Below are 16,724 nucleotides of genomic sequence, written 5' to 3'. Positions count from 1 at the left end.
AAAAATGTAAAAGGTCATTCCCGGCGCAGGTCCCATTGATTTTGGATTTGTGCAAGGTTGTGTCCCAAATCGTGTGATTCACAACCCATCCAACCCAGTAGTCAATGAAAGTCAAGAGATCCTACAGGTCTCCTTTTGTGGAAGGTTAGGCTAAATGGATACAATTTTCAAAAACATCTAAGCGACTTAGGGCCCTAAGTCCCATTCATTTTTCAGTCTTGTCTACACCACAGAACCTTTGCCAGCATAGCTATCCCAGCAGAGCCTCCTAGTTGGAGGCGCATTGTAAGTTGACAGGCATTCTTCCGCCAACATAGCTACACCACTTCCCTGAATGACATTAGCTAAGCTGATGAAGCCCTCTTCTGTCACCATAGTTGTGTCTGTGCCAGGGGTTTTGCCAGCTTAGCTATGTCTGCTGGGGGTGTGATTATTTTTGGTATTGTAGACTAAGACTTAGGGTCCTAAGTCACTTAGATGCTTTTTGAAAAGTTTACCCATAATTAATATTAAAACAGGAACATGAAACTAAAGCTGGAAAATGCTGAGACTTCTCAGAGCACGAGAGTAAGGGTGTATTAATGGGTATGCTTTAAATGGTACTTGATGCAGCTTTTACACATGAAAAGCAGAGATTTGGGCCGCAGTCCTGCAAAGCCTTACGCATATGCATAACCTTATGAACTGGGAGTAGCCCTATTGACTTCAGTGGGAGTATTCACAGTGCATAAAGTTAAGCACATATAAAATCTTTGCAGGATTCAGGCCCTAGATGTTGACATTGTTGCTCCTTTTTCGTGCAGTTTATTGTGAATGAATATCCCTGCAAAGCCTTTTTTTTTATTAAATCAGCTGCAAACAGGATTTTTAAAAATGAAGAGTAACTGTTCAGTGCATATGTGTGGAACTCATGTCTGTCTGGACATTTCATATTCTATGCATGTAGTTTAAAAAAAAAAAGAAGAGACGTTGGGATTAGTCTCAGGAGAATATCTTTTTGGTGATGTGGGTGCAGAATAAAGCTGTGTGGAATGTGGTATTTTTTCAGGGGGTTATGAATTCCCTTTTCTTCGGTTCACTTTGAGTGTTTGCATCTCTTTGTACTAGGGTCTTTTTGCTTAGACATTTGGGTTCAAATGAAAACTCATTGAATTTCACTTGATTTTTAAGCCAAATCCACGAAAACTCTGCATTTCACATGGTTTCGATCAAGTAATAATTGGCCTAAGTTTACTCCGAACTGCATCTAGATATTCTTGAAACTTGGCACAAGTTCTCAGACCCTGTGAATTTTGTGTAATAAACATTGTGCACATGTTTTCTGATCTACTCCATACTAATAGGATATTCATTTTAATGTGACAGTGAAATATGGTACAGTGGTTCTTTTCTTACGCTGTGAAAATAATATCCATAGTCTCTTGAGGAAAAATGTGGTTCAGTATGGAGTCAGAGGATCTGGGTTCTACCTTAGACTTGCTTTACAACATTGTGCCTTTGTTTCTCTTATCTGTAAAATGAAGAACACTGTTTCCTATTTCACGGGGGTAATATGAAGCTTATATCAATAGCGTTTGCAGAATGCTTTGAGATCCTCAAATGGAAGGTGCTATAGAAGCACTAAGTGTAAATATTTGTTTTCTTGTTTTTGCAGAAGGGTTCTTTTTAAGTGAAAAGTTATAGGCTTGTGGCAGATTCTCCGAAACATTTGGTTTAAATAAAGGCCAATAAAGTTCTCATGTTTATTAAAAAAAAAAAAAAACAACCCTCTTCTGTTAATGTTTCTGTACTGCATTTAGTGTAGGCAGTAAGAATGACATTTTCTAGACCACCTAAGTCCCATTTTCAAAAGGGGCTTAGGCATTTAGGAGCTTACAACTGATACCCTAAGGCTACGTCTTCACTACGGGGGGGGGGGGTGTCGATTTAAGATACGCAAATTCAGCTATGCGAATAGCGTAGCCGAATTTGACGTATCTGAGCCGACTTACCGCGCTGTGAGGACAGCGGCAAATCGACCTCCGCGGCTCCCCCGTCGACGGCGCTTACTCCTACCTGCGCTGGTGGAGTACAAGCGTCGATTCGGGGATCGATTGTCGTATCCCCACGAGATGCGATAATTCGATCCCCGAGAGATCGATTTCTACTCGCCGATTCAGGCTGGTAGTGAAGACGTAGCCTAAGTCCCATTGACTGTCTATGTCTACTCTGCAATTAAACACCCGCAGCTGGCCCGGGCCAGCTGACTTGAGCTTGCAGGTCTTGGGCTAAGGGGCTGTTTAATTGCAATGTAGACGTTCGGGTTCAGGCTGGAGCCCACGCTTTAGGACATGAATCAGTTAATCCTTACAACACCTCTGAGAGCTAGGCAGGTATTATCAATTCCCTTGTTATAATTGATGTCGTACTAGAATAAATGATTATTTATTTATCCTATTGAAATAGATTTGTAATGAGGCAATTACACCAGCAAGCAATGGATAATCTAGAAAAGAGAAGTGTAATTTCATGTCTGACTGTAAGGCAGACCATATCCAATACTGTTGCAGGGATCCTGGTAACATCGTTATGCTGGCTTAGAGTTGAGAGAAAATCAGATTGAGAGTGACATTTCAGTCCTCAGTAGCATCAAGTTGTAGGGATGGTTCCTTGAGATGAAGCCTATATCTCAAAAAACTAATGAAACTTGCAGTGGGCAGCACTACACTAGAGCTTCTAAAAACTCTCAGACAACAAACAGAAGGGGTAAAGGCTGTATATTCCAGTAAAAGAGATCTAATCTCAATTTTAAAAGCTCTTAAAATTCTAAATAGTTTTGTTGAATTAGACGATCAACTTCTGTGATTTCCCAAACTTGTTTTCTAACTGTGGGGCTAAGTACTTGAGTGCAAGGCCTCTAATAATGTGGTTAAGGACCTGACAGTAATAACTGCTCAATACTGAACAGCTGTTAGAAGTCTTCTTAGAGCCTTTGAGGCTTGTATTCTCTCAGACATCTGTCCCTTTGCCATCAGAGGAATACACGAGAGGATAACGTTAATAGTGTAGTCTGTAAAGGGGCAGTTTCCAGCGGACTATAAGAGAGAGTTCCAAGCAATTCATTCACTCGTAAGGGGCAGGAAAACATCTCTGAGCGCTCTAAGATTGCTGGTCAACTTCAATAACTTTGGTGCCTCAGGTTCTGGAGAAGTTCACCCAGATTTTCTTTTTTTCCCTAAACTCAGCCATGGCAACAGATTTTTGTGGCGTTTCTTTGCTTGTTTTTTTTTTTTTTATTGCTCTTTATGCCTTTTCTCTCTCCTGTCACCTGCTAGTGACAGGAGACAGGGCCGGCGCAACCCATTAGGTGACCTAGGCGGTTGCCTAGGGTGCTAACATTTGGGGGGTGGCGACCGCGGCGGCTGGATCTTCGGCTGCCCTGGTCGTCGGCAGTATTTCGGGGGCGGGACCTTCCGCCGCCTCTGTCGGGGGCGGCATTTCGGGGGCAGGACCTTCTGCCGCCTAGGGCGGCAAAAAAGCTGGTGGCGCTCCTGACAGGAGAGAGAATAGGCATAAAGAGCAATAAAAAAAATTCTGCTTTTCTTTCACTGCTTCTTAATTTTCTCTCTGATGGTCTGGTTGAGGCTCAACATGAATAACATTAGCTTTCACTTCTTTAGCATCTCTTAGAGGCCTCCAGCGAGGGTTATTGTGACCTTGGAAGAAATGTTTTATATTTTTTAGTGTAATTGTTGTTGTATATTATGTTAAGAATGCTAACACCTCCTTAGATGATGACATGGATTCTTTTTTGGATTCATCTTATCTATATTGACCATTTTGTGATTCTCATAAGGTGTGAACAGTATAGATTTATGTGGCTATCCACTGTAACTTTATATATATATATATATATAATAAACACACACAATCAATTTACAGTAAGTATTCCTAATAAATTGTCTTTGAGATTAGGTTAATAATTACCCAACTTTTTAGCATTTGGATTTTTGGAGATATCTTGAATACATAAATTCTTTTGACGAGCTTCCTGCAAATGTGTGTGTGTGGGGGGAAGTGCAGGCAATTTATTTTCGAGGATCAGAGTCTAAATGTATTGTAAAGCTATGAAAATGTTGTATTTTTCTATGTATCCCTTACTTCTCTGCTTGAGCCACAAATGCAACCTCAAAAATAGTCTGTCACTAGCAGTACACTGGGGGAAAATGCAATTGGCCATAAAATTTTCCACCACTTCATGATGATGATGTACAATGGTAAGAAATAAACATAGTGCTGAGTGTATCATTAGGTAACCTGGAGATAGTTGGCTGATCATCTGTGACATTTATGTCATGTTTTGGAAAATCTTTGGCAACACAGAAAGGACACTGGGTACAAAGTGTAAGGCGGGAATGGAAAGACTTTGCCTTGGCCAGCTACCAATGAGTACAATAAAGGTGTCAGATGGCTGTCCTAATCATATGGATTAAGAGCACATTGTATCTTCTATCATTCTTACTTAGTGCTAGACACTTTCTGATGCAACTGTACTCTTCCTTCTCAAGAGAAGGCAAAGCAATACGTATAATCACCTTATCAAATATTATTCTGTAGGCAGCATAACAATATTAATTGATTTGTTGCAGTCACTCTGTGTATGTATGTAAGAATGCCACTAACCAAAGAACAGATATTTTGAATGGATCTGAAATAGTGTGTTGCTTTGGAAGCATGTGTAAATGTATATTTACACTATGTGTGTTCAGATATGTGTAAGTACTTGTTGGATATATACCTCTCAGCATTTTGCTGTGTTTTCTCCTTGCAGTCTACCTCTTGCCAGATATCCTCTCTTGCACACTGTTTATTAACTGACCTAACAGTATGTTCATGGTGACTTCATTCCTTCAGTTACTCCCTTATTAGAGAAGCCAAATATATTTTTAGGCTGATCAGTCATTTAGGCTCATTCTGCTTACAGGAAAAACAACAAGGAGTTCTTGTGGCACCTTAGAGACCAACAAATTTATTTGGGCATAAGCTTTTGGCTAAAACCCACTTCATCGGATGCATGGTGTGATAAATACAGTACAGGTCTGTCTCATCTTACGCTGGGGTTATGTTCCGCGGTCAGTGCGTAAAGCGAAAACCGCGTATAGTCAAAATGACCCTTGAAAATCTCTTAAATCACCCATAAAGTACAATTTTGTGTATTCAACCCTGTACAGTACTATGTATTGTATACAGCAATGTACAGTACAGTATATAATAACTACATATGCAAAATATAATTTTACAGTATTTTTAATAACATAACAGAGAGACAGAAGAATGAAAGAATAAAAAATGAAAACAGTACAGTACTGTAAACCTGAACAGTCACCAGTCATCCTGGATATTCTTGCTAGTCTTGTACTGTACACACTCCAATGATTAGTCTTCCTCTTCCCCTGACAACACTATTATTGAGTCGTCAGGGCTTGATGTCGATCCAGGAGACGATGGGCCAGGCTTTGGTGACGGAGAGCGAGTCGTAGACGAAGTGGTTGGCTCTGGTTTAGCGTGCGAAGTTGATTGTGTAGGCTTTGCTGCTGCTGGTTGTTTTTTCTTTAAAAACATGGTGATTGGCAACTGTCGCTGTTGTCTCTTGAGCTCCTCAAACATTTCTTGGTACGGTCTCAAATCATCCGTAATACTACGTGTAATTTTGAGGCTTCATTCCATAGAAGGATCATATTCAGAAATTAAATCATTCAAGTGTTTCGCTGCTTGGAACACTTCAGAAAATTTATGAAGATTCCAAGTTGCTGACTCGTCCTGTTCATCGTCATCTTCGTCTTCTGTAGACAATTTTATCAGTTCCTCTAACTCTTCGTTAGTCAATGTTTCTCTATGGCCCTCAATTAATTCCTCAATTTCTTCCTCGAGGATGTCGACGAAGCCATCACCATCCACTTGCCTGGCCACCTGAACAATGAGTTGCACCTCTTTGTCAATGGTCGGGAAACCCTTAAAATCATTCACACAGTCTTCCCATAGGTTTTGCCAGCATGCATTGACAGTTTCAGGCTTGATTGCATCCATTGCCTGTTTAATATAAGTGATGCAATCAGCAATGTTGAAGGACTTCCAACACTCCATCACATTAACATTGGGATCAGCATCCATAGCAGTAAGGATCCGTGAGAATGTAAGCCTCATGTACATGATCTTGAAACAGCTAATGACGCCTTGGTTGAGAGGTTGGAGGATGGAGGTGGTATTGGGAGGGGGGGGAGAAAGATGACTTCAACATCGTTATGCGCAAACCAGAGTGCCGCAGGGTGGCCAGGAGCATTGTCTACGATCAGCAACACTTTAAAGTCAAGTCCTTTCTCCTCAAGATACTGCTTGACCTCCAGAATGAAACACTTGTGGAACCAATCCAGAAATAATGCCATCACCCAAGCCTTTTTATTTGATTGCCAGAACACAGGCAGGAGATTTTTGTTCTTGCCTTTTAGGGCACGGGGATTTGCAGCCCTGTAGAGCAAACCCGGCTTTATTAAATGCCCAGCCACGTTGCCACAAAGCAACACAGTCACATGGTCTTTAGCTGCTTTGAAGCCAGGGGCTTGTCTTTCTGATTTCGAAACGTAAGTGCGGGTGGGCATTTTTTTCTAGAAGAGCCCAGTCTCGTCAGCATTAAAAACTTGTTCTGGAAGATAGCCCCTTTCCTCTATGATTTTCTTTAATTGTTCGGGGTAGGCTTTTGTTGCCTCCTCATTGGCAGATGCAGCTTCACCAGTAGTCTGCACATTTTTGAGGTTGAAGGGGTTCCTAAAACTGTTAAGCCAACCTTGGCTGGCTTTTAATTCCTTCTTATCAGAAGGCTGTCCCTCTTCGGCGGGAGGTTTGAACAGCGCATAGATGCTAAGAGCCTTTTCTCGCAACATGTTGCCATTGATGTTTACGGTTCATGTCTTCCAGCCATAAGTTTAATGCCTTTTCAGTCTTCACTAAAGTCTTATCACGCACTTGGCTCGTCACCTTAGCAGTTACTGGAGCACTTGATGCCACGGCTTGACGAATTTCTCTCTCTCAAATCTTGATGGCACGGGTGCTAGATTCGTTGCGGCCGTATTTACACGCCACGTTCACGATGGACGTACCATCTCTCAATAAGTCCAACACAGCCAGTTTTTCCTCCAGCGTTGGAACAGATCGCTGTTTCTTCGGTTGTGCACCAGATGAAGTAGGTGCCTTGCGTTTAGGGGCCATGTTATACAGTATGAAAAATACGTACTGTATCTTTAAACAGTACAGGCACAGTAGAATCTCACTCAGCGCGGCGAGATGCGCACAGTATGAGAGGCACAGGGGGACTGAGTACTGTAGTGGGAACAGCAGTACTGTAGAGGGAACAGCAGATTCGCTTCTCCCATCTCACACTCACTCCAGGGCAGACGCACTATTTAAACTGTTTTTTGTTTGTTTGTTTGTTTTTTGCCAACCCTCCAGGGCTATTATAGGGGAGAACCTTATCACAGGCCTAAAGACATGCTGTTGCTGTCAAGTCCCCCCCACCCCAAAATATTTTAGTGGGAACAGCAGATTTGCGTCTCACGCTGGTGGAATCGCCCGCATTCTCCCCCCCCGACTGCGTAAAGCTGAAATCGCGCATGTTAAATGCGCGTAAGATGCGACAGACCTGTAAGCAGTATATATATGAAAAGATGGGAGTTGCCTTACCAAGTGGGGGGTCAGTGCTAACGAGGCCAATTCAATTAAGGTGGAAGTGCCTATTCTCAACAGTTGATTGGCCAATCAATTGCATTGGCCTCGTTAGCACTACAAAAGTAATCAACTGTTGAGAATAGGCTACTTCCACCTTAATTGAATTGGCCTCGTTAGCACTGACCCCCCACTTGGTAAGGCAATTCCCATCAGCTTACTGTATTTTTCACACCATGCATCTGCTGAAGTGGGTTTTAGCCCACGAAAGCTTATGCCCAAATAAATTTGTTAGTCTCTAAGGTGCCACAAGGACTCCTCATTGTTTTTGCTGATACAGACTATCATGGCTACCACTCTGAAATCTGCTTACAGGGTATCCTTCAGGAATAATGCATACTCCATTTCAAGCATATTGGTAAAACAATTTTATATGCCCAATATTATAGTGTCTCTGCAGTCATGCAACAACTACATGGTAATGAAAATGATGGTAATAATTACATACTTGCAATACTAATACATCTCTGTCTCCTGTAACTAACTGGAATCACTACTGTAATTTTCCCCCCTATATGTTATATTTAGGTTTTCACAGTCCTGATAACCCGTGTGTGTATTTTTCCTGTACTTACTCAGAAAACCACTTGATGTACCTTCAGAAGACCTGTCACATTAATTTAACATGAAACAAAGTTATTCTTTCATTCATATTGTTCTGCAATAATGTGATTTCACAATTGTATTTTAAAGCAGCCAACCGAATTGTGTTTATTATTACAACTTAAAGGGGAGTACGTGGAATGTACGTGAAAACTGGGTCAAAATGATTTAATACAATATTTTTCCTTTTTAAATAAAAAGGAAATATTTATATTTCAAAAAGTAAATATTGTTTTCAAAAATATTTATCTAATACTTTTATGCTAAACCACTTAAAGCATCACAAGATTTCTGTTTAGTCTGAAAAAAACGTAAGCAGTCAAAAGAATGTGGCCTTCATCTCAAAATAGTTGCATTCATTTGCAGTAGTTCTTGTAGAGAGCTAATAGTACTGCAATCCACTTAGAGCCTAACTCACTCACTAGTGTCTGGATTCAGCAAGGTTCCTACTGAAGTCGATGGAACTACTCTTATGCTTAAATAGGGCACATGTCTAAGTACCTTGCTAAGTTGAGGCTTGTAGCCCAAAAGTTTCCCCATGGTTTTGGGTCAGTCCTTCTCTCTGGTGGGGAAAAAAAAAATCCTTTTCTGGTGGCTTTAACATCCCCCCAAGCCTTGCATTTTTCCCAGGATGTTTTTCTACTATACTCTTTGCAAGAATCCAGTCTCCTGGCAGTTTATGGTTGGTCATGGCAGCTGTCCAGAGAGATCATCCAACACACATCAGCTGCTGTGGCAGAAATTTGTCACAAACATTTGTATTTAAACAGGCTTTAAAATAAAGCAAATTACAGTTGAAGCTTTCCTGTCAGAATCAGTGTCTGCATATTGAATTAACCTGCAATCAGTTTTTAGTGGCTCGCCATCCCACCCACCCAAACGTAACAGGTTCCTTTTTACCACTGTTGCACCCACTGTGTACAGACCCAGCCTAAAGATTTTGGGACTGTTAGTGATATAATTCTTTGAAATGCACCCCAAACTCAGTGGACTCATTTTATAATAAATGTGCATGGCTCATGAAGGATCTTTTGGCCCTTCTCTACTCTTGCTGAAGTAAAGTAGTTCAGCTGCTTGTTCCTCTGATTGTCTACTAATCAGTTTGCATTGGCTCATGGCTTGGAAGGTTTTCTTAACAAGGAAAATATTAAAAAAAAAAAAAAATGAAAGCAGAGATTTCTCTTTAAATTTCTAGTTCTCCCAAGTTGCTGTGGATTTTCCAGTGCTAAGTGTTTGCTCATTATAGAGTGAGTGGGCATGAAAAATGATTGTTAGAGTTTTCAGAAACCTGCCTATTGCAAAGATGGTGGTGATGTATAATAGTGAATGTGTAAAATACAATTTGTTTACACAAGAGCAGACACAAATGCACAAGAATATTAATATTCTTGTACAGGTCTTAAGTAATATTTCTGTAATAAATGATGTGAATGGATTTCCTTGTAATGATTTTGCTTTGGTCTGTCACTCACTGTGCATGTCTCTTTACGCACAAGGTTAGAATAATCTCACTGTTTGGTCATATCACAATCAGTCTCACAGTACTCCTAACCCAAATAATCATTTTGCTGTTTACCAGGCTAATATGTTTTTGGCATGTCATATTGTGCACTGTGGGAGCTCACCTTGTTAAGGTTACATCAGAGGTTGACAAGATTAAACTGAAGTCATTTTCTCTTAGAGCTTAGCAGCTAGAGTATCTGTGTTGTCAGCAAATAAGAGTTTATTCCCTTTCCCTAGGGCATTATCTCAAATGTAGTGTCAGAGTGCCAGATGGATTTACCTTACTATTTTTAATCCAATTTTTATTTTTAATTTTCCTCTTACCACCTTTCAGCTGTCACATGCAATATTTTCCTGGGAAGCTGTAGCAAATGTGCACAGAAGAAACCACTATACATTACTGCCTAGATGCCAATCTCCTCCTAACCTCAATGCTAAACATTTCAGGTTACTTGATATTTGTTCTCTGTGGCATGATTTTTAAGAAACAAACAAATTATTTTTGTTCATTCAACATGACACAAAAAAGATTAGGGGAGACTTTAATAAAATCTAATGTTTTTTGTTATTAGTTACGGACTTTAATGCCTTTAGAATAATTGATGGATGAACATACGTTTCAATTTGGTTTTACTTGTATAGTTTACATAATCGGATTATTCCAAAAACATCTCCACAATTGTAAAACATGAACCATAGACTCAGGCCTAAAAAGTCAATTAATCAAACAAACAAAAACCATTTAATTGCAAAAGTAGTAGTGTATTTTATTTCGAGTCTAACAAATTTTAATACCCAACTAGCCTGGCAATTTAACATTTACAATTGTAAATTACTTTTCCTTTCAACAGAACATAGTGAAGGAGGATGTCTACTGATTAATCCATTTGGGAAAGGAATAACCAAATTGATGAAGGAAAGCAAAATATGCCAGCAGTGTGCTTTTGTTCGTGACTCGTATGCTTTTCTTGGTCAAATTGCAGTCTGACCAATTCCTTCACATACTATGTGTACTTGACCGTTTCCATACCATTTATATGTTTCTGTTTCAAGAACTTAGTATGTAAACAGGATAAACCAAATTCTGCTGTTAGTTTTATCAGTGAAGTCAATGGAATTGCACCATAATTAGCAAGAGCAGAAATTCAGGGAAGGAAGGCATTGCACCTTTCTCTTAAAAGTTGTAATATTTAAATATATTGTGGTTGAATTTTGATTTACATGTTTAAGAAAATCTGTTTAAAAAAGCAGAAAAGTTCCATTGTCAATGACCGTGAAATCCAAGGCACGCACAACTTTCCATCATATGATTAGATGCGTTAATATTTAGTACTGTAATGTAAAAAGTACTAATGTGCCCCCGGGTCTCCTGCAGCCTCAGTGATGGAAAGGTGCCGTGTGTGGGCCAGCAAAGGAAAGAGAACTTTCAGTGACTTTAAGGCGTGCTCCTCCCTTGTTTAATCCCTTCTCTGCCTCCTTGTGGGCCTGAGGTGCGGGCTCTTTGGCACATTGGCACAACATAAGCCTGTGGACTTCCACTCCCTAAGGAGGTTTTATAAGCCCTCCCCCTTGTCCAGGGTGGCGTTCTGCACCCTGCGGAATAGCTCCCCCCTCAGGATTAGAGTAAGGGACCAGGTTTTTGGCCTTGCTGTTTGGCATCATGCTAGTCACCTTTTCCAGGCTGGGAAGGAATTTATCCTCACCACTGGATTGGCCTGTGCGGGATGTGTGTTTCCGCTTTCCTCTCAGTAGCCCAGGTAGACAGTGGGTAAGATAGGTTGTAAAATTCATGATGTTGGAACTTGGCAGGTAATTGTTCAACAGGGGTCTGGTTCCCTAATAAACTGGAGTCTGAGGTGGACTTATGGGGAGGCATCCCCTAAAGAAGCTGAGGAAAGATGGATTGAGGCGCCTAACGTCTGGTACAGTGGGGAGAAAAACCCCTTTCCTCAGCTCCCTTAATCCTCATACAAGGGGTGGGTGCTGGGGACCCAGCAGCAGGTTGTGAGTGGGCAGAGCCAATGGCAGCCCTCTCAGATAGGTGGAAAGGATTAAGGAAAGACTGATGACCTGCACTATTTGATTTAATGCTGGGTAGTTCCCAGATGAGATAAAGTTGTGGCCTAATTAAACCGCATTTCTTGCACTCTGTCTTTCTTCCTGCATAGCCAGGACAATAACAGCTGAGAGAGTGACTGTGCTGTATAGGATTCTGCCTCAGGCACGTTGATTGTAAGTTGATGAATGTTTCAGGGGAAATACATGAACTACAAGGTATTAGTTGTTTGCATTAGCTCAATAAAACTAGTTGCACGTAAAATTGACAAATGACACCTTTCAAAGCATTTAAAGCTTTCAGGTACCCATTGTGTATCATTTATCTATTTCTAGGCTCAGTAGCTATATTTTGCCCTAATAAATATAAAGAAGAAATCCTATAAAGTTAATTTCCACAGGATTATGTATCTAGTCTCTACGTGTCCTATTATTATTTATGATCATGTACTTAGTTATAAGAATGACTGGGATTCAACTCCATGGGCTTCGTCATGGGCTTTGATCTTTTACAGTTAGTAAACATTTGAAAAACTTTTTTGTTTTCAAAGGTTGAAAGATTAAAAAGGGGTTATGTACTGCTGCTTGTTGCCTCCAGAGTTTGCTAGAATCCCTGTTTTTGAGCTAGGTCTCTCTGTCTTTCTTTTTTTCTCTCTCATGTACACACCCACACTCTCATGCACCCCCCAATCAATACTTTTATCTAAATTGCTTTTGCTTATCTTGCTATGCTCTTTCCAGAAGAAGCCAAATACCATTTAGGAGTCTTTACACATACAGATGATGATTTCTTTCTCCAGAAAAAAGTCAAATCTAGATTTAAATTACTGTCAAAGTTGAAGTTGGATTGTATGAAACCTTTTGTAATATGTATTTGTGATGTTCAGCATGAAATAGATAACTCCTTTTCTTTAAGAGATGCCAGTGAATCCAAATTATGGTTGAAGTAATATAAAAACCTAGGAGAAAAATGCTATAAAGTTCTGCTATCATCAGTTTTAGCAAATTCCTTTTAACATACTTTGTGAAGTCAGAATGCTTTCAGCTCATCAAGCCATAAGTTCATCACTAATAGCAGTTCTCGAATTAATGGAAAATATTAAGCTAAGAAGAGAGACTTTTGCCAGTACATAATTGTGCAACAAATGGTTTGGATTGAGAAAACTTTATGTTAAAATAGTACTTCTATTGTGTACAGTGGGGTTGGACTGCCCTTACCATTTAGCTTTAAGAGGGATGTGCAGTCACAGATACCAAATTGTTTTCAGAAAGAAGTGCACACGTACTAGTTTCTTAAAATGAGTCTTTTAGCTCCTAAAAATGTGTAGCTTTTTATATCATGTTCTTCTGCTTTAGACAAAAAACATATGCTAATAAATATTACATAGGTGGATGAATGGATTTAAATGTAAGAAAATTGTTCAGAGGGTGTAATAACTGAATGTGAATTTCTGTTGCAGTATGAATACTTCAATGCTGTTCTCATAAATGAACGAGATGAAGAAGGAAACTTTTTAGAACTGGGGAAGGAGTTCATTCTAGTGCCAAATGACCACTTCAATAATTTGCCTGTGAACATCAGCCTGAGTGACGTCCAAGTACCAACCAATATGTACAACAAAGGTTAGCTAATATCTTCTTTCTGTCAGCATTCCACGAGTTAAAGATCTGTGGCAACATGTTGTTAATAAATGACTATATTTTATAAACTAATTCTGTATTTTGTTAAGATTAGTTTCTCTCAATCTTCAGATGAGGTTATCTTCAGAGCTGTAATTCTTACGGCATTATTTCTTTTCTTCTATGACAACATGTATGGTGACCTAAAATAGTCAACACTTTGCATATGTATTTTGCAGCACATATTGTATCAGAGGAAAACTTATTTAGGGCAAATTGTTTTCCATAGTTTCCAGATCAGTTGAACAGGCCTTAAACTGTCATTCATTAGTTAGGCTCTCTATTTGCCATGAGCCTAAATGCACCTTTTAACATGACAGAGTGTAAAACCATCAAGCAGGTAAGAAAACTCTCAGCTGTTTATAACTACAGCTGCTGCTGTCTCTTAGGTGACATGTACAGCAAGTTAATTTTAATAAGTTATCACACTTGATACTGAGTGGTATACTTGACATGTAGTGCATAATGTATATGCCTAACAAATGTCTGATCTAACAAACTCAAAGTGGTTTGAGCCTGAATATAAGGAGTACGAACTAACTCGTAACAGCTCGTTTTCATTTTCCCTTTGGAATTCCTTGTTGTCCAGTCATCAGTATTCAGTCTCTATGTCTGCTTATTGCAATTATAGAGCAACAATCAATTTAATTTTTTGGGCCAATCCAATGATGAAATGTATTAAGTTATAGCATACAAGTTTACAAACTGTGGTCTTTGGAGCCTTTGTCAGTGATCCAGGGAGAGCTGCCTGGTCACGTGATGCTGGCTTCTCATTTAAACTGTGTTAAAAGACAGCTAAAAATGCATTCAATACTTTCCAAATGCTACAATTCCATGTCAGCAATTGCGGTAATTGACGCAGAGATGTTGTGTAATCGCAAATGAAAAGGGAGATAGTCCAAACAATTTGGACTGAGAGGAGAAGTGATTCATGAGGCAACCTTTCTTCTAAGATGTGATTCACACTACAGAGAAGCCTGAGAACTCAGAAATTGTAGAGAAATGTTTAAATTTGGGATCACAAAATAACAAAGCTTTACAGAGAATATTTAAAGGTTTGTGAGATGATTGAAGTGGAATATTTTAAAGAGATTTAGAAAAAGCTTTGAAAACTATCAAATAATTTCTGTTGCACTTTTAAAAAGTGCTAATATTTTTCTAATTGTGCCTATCTCTAAATGAGCTCATTCCAGACTTTCTATATTCATATTGAATCCTCATTAAAAGAAAATCAAAAAGGAAATATTATTGTGATGGTTGCAAAGGGATTTAGAAATGCTAAATTAGTCATATTTGTAGGGAGAAGTTAAGTGGCTGAGCAATTGAGGGGATTTTATTAAAATGTGAGAACCTTCTTCCTATTCAATATTATGCAGTACTTTTCTGTACAGAACTACTTTTCAGACTCTAATGAACTACACATTCAAGTCTAAGTCAACTGGGCTGTCAACTCATGTTTTGGCCACTCATACAGGATCTGCCTATAGAGATATATGAGGGAACTCCATGATGATGATTCCTGTCTCCACTTTGCCTAATTCAAACCAGCCAAAATAATCACTTTGTACAGCTGCAGAAACATTATTTTTATCTTTCAAATTTTTTCCAACTGCTGAAATCTGGATTATTGCTGATATTTTCCTAAAACAGACACACAGACCCAGCTTGGATGTTCACGTTGACATTCCCTCAGCAAAGAGAGGTGATCCATATACTTAGGCTTTTTGGCACACCATACTCGTGTTTATCCATTACAATGGTATGGTGCTCGATAGCTTAATCAAACCATTGGCTTAAGGCATTGGCCCTGGATAGTTATGGATTCCCAGCAAAGCACCTGCATAACAGAGAATGTCCTTTGGTCGGCTGTGTCTTATGTCTCATTTTGTTGGATTCATAGGCGATTGGCAAAACCACACAGTATTGCCAACCAGAATATTTGAAATCATGAGTCAAGCCCCAATAATAATGAGATTGGCTTAAAAATCATAAGACATTTAAAAATAATAAATTTGGGGGACGTTTTAAAATATTTGACCTCTGTTGTTTGTGCCTAAATGGTATTTCTACACTGCAGTAGAGCTCGGGCTAAGGGGCTGTTTAATTGTGGTGTAGACGTTCGGGCTTGTGTGCAGTCTAAGCTCTGGGACCCTCCCACCTTGCAGGGCCCTAGAGCCTGGGCTCCAGCCTGAGCCTGAATGTCTACAGCACAATTAAACAGTCCCTTAGCCCGAGCCCCGGAAGCGTGAGTCAGCTGGCCGGGCCAGCCCGGGCGTCTAACTGCAGTACAGACATACCCTTAGAATTCACATTTTCAAGCTTTTGTCTGCAACCATGAGGGCTAGAAATTTACTTGGGATGGAAAACGATGAGATTTCATGTAATTCCATGAATCCCAGACTTGGGACTTAAAGCAAGACAGCAAATATCAGGAGATTTGTGATAAAACCAGAAGAGTTGCCAGCACTGAATGCCACTGATATTAGTACAGATTGTGAATTCCTTGATACCATCAGAGATATTGGGCAGTGCTCCCATCAGTGTCTGGTTGGGTGGGCACAAGTGGCAGAAGGCCGATAAGCACAGCAGAACTTATCACTTATTCAGATATTACAGACTGCTCATATATAGCAGTCTACATTTATACAGCACTTCACAGACCACAGGTAAGACACATTACATTCGTGAGGAGCTCACAATCTAAAAGCCAATATGCAAAATGGTTAAGGAAAAACACCCAACCAGCTTTAAAAAAAACAGACAACCCAGCCCAGCATGGAAATATATATAAGTAAGTTTATATACAAGCCGTTTGACTGAGTGAAGAGCACCTATCCATACTGTAAAGGTACATTTAAATATGCAACAGGGGAATCACTTACTAAATAATAGGAGTTGTGCACAACTATATTCTCTTTCTGGTATAACTTTCTGATCTTAAATTTTGTATTGGTGTGAGGGTTAGTCTGATTATTAGTGTGCCATTACCAACTGTGGTCTTGGATGGTAGCTGTCTCTCTTTCCCTGTGTCTCCTGTGTACTAGTCTTACCAAACAGAGTACATTAATTAACAAGATATGAATCTTCACCACTGTAATGCAAAGCTATTGATCTTTAGAATGTGAAGC

General features: G+C 39.6%; 1 protein-coding gene across 1 annotated transcript in view; it reads left to right on the top strand.

Annotated features, from left to right (window-relative positions):
* CACNA2D3 (calcium voltage-gated channel auxiliary subunit alpha2delta 3) overlaps window positions 1-16,724 on the top strand; it is a 734,667-nt gene that overhangs the window by 282,470 nt on the left and 435,473 nt on the right. Inside the window, exon 5 of the mRNA XM_024221093.3 lies at window positions 13,377-13,539. Within this exon, the coding sequence (XP_024076861.2) occupies window positions 13,377-13,539 (163 nt within the window). The remainder of the gene's footprint in view (window positions 1-13,376; window positions 13,540-16,724) is intronic.

Source organism: Terrapene carolina, unplaced genomic scaffold, assembly GCF_002925995.2.
Source record: "Terrapene carolina triunguis isolate 2854851 unplaced genomic scaffold, T_m_triunguis-2.0 Scaffold89, whole genome shotgun sequence".
NCBI lineage: Eukaryota > Metazoa > Chordata > Testudines > Emydidae > Terrapene > Terrapene triunguis.
The sequence above is the reverse complement of the archived record's forward strand: the minus strand, read 5'-3'. Positions and strand labels throughout refer to the sequence as shown.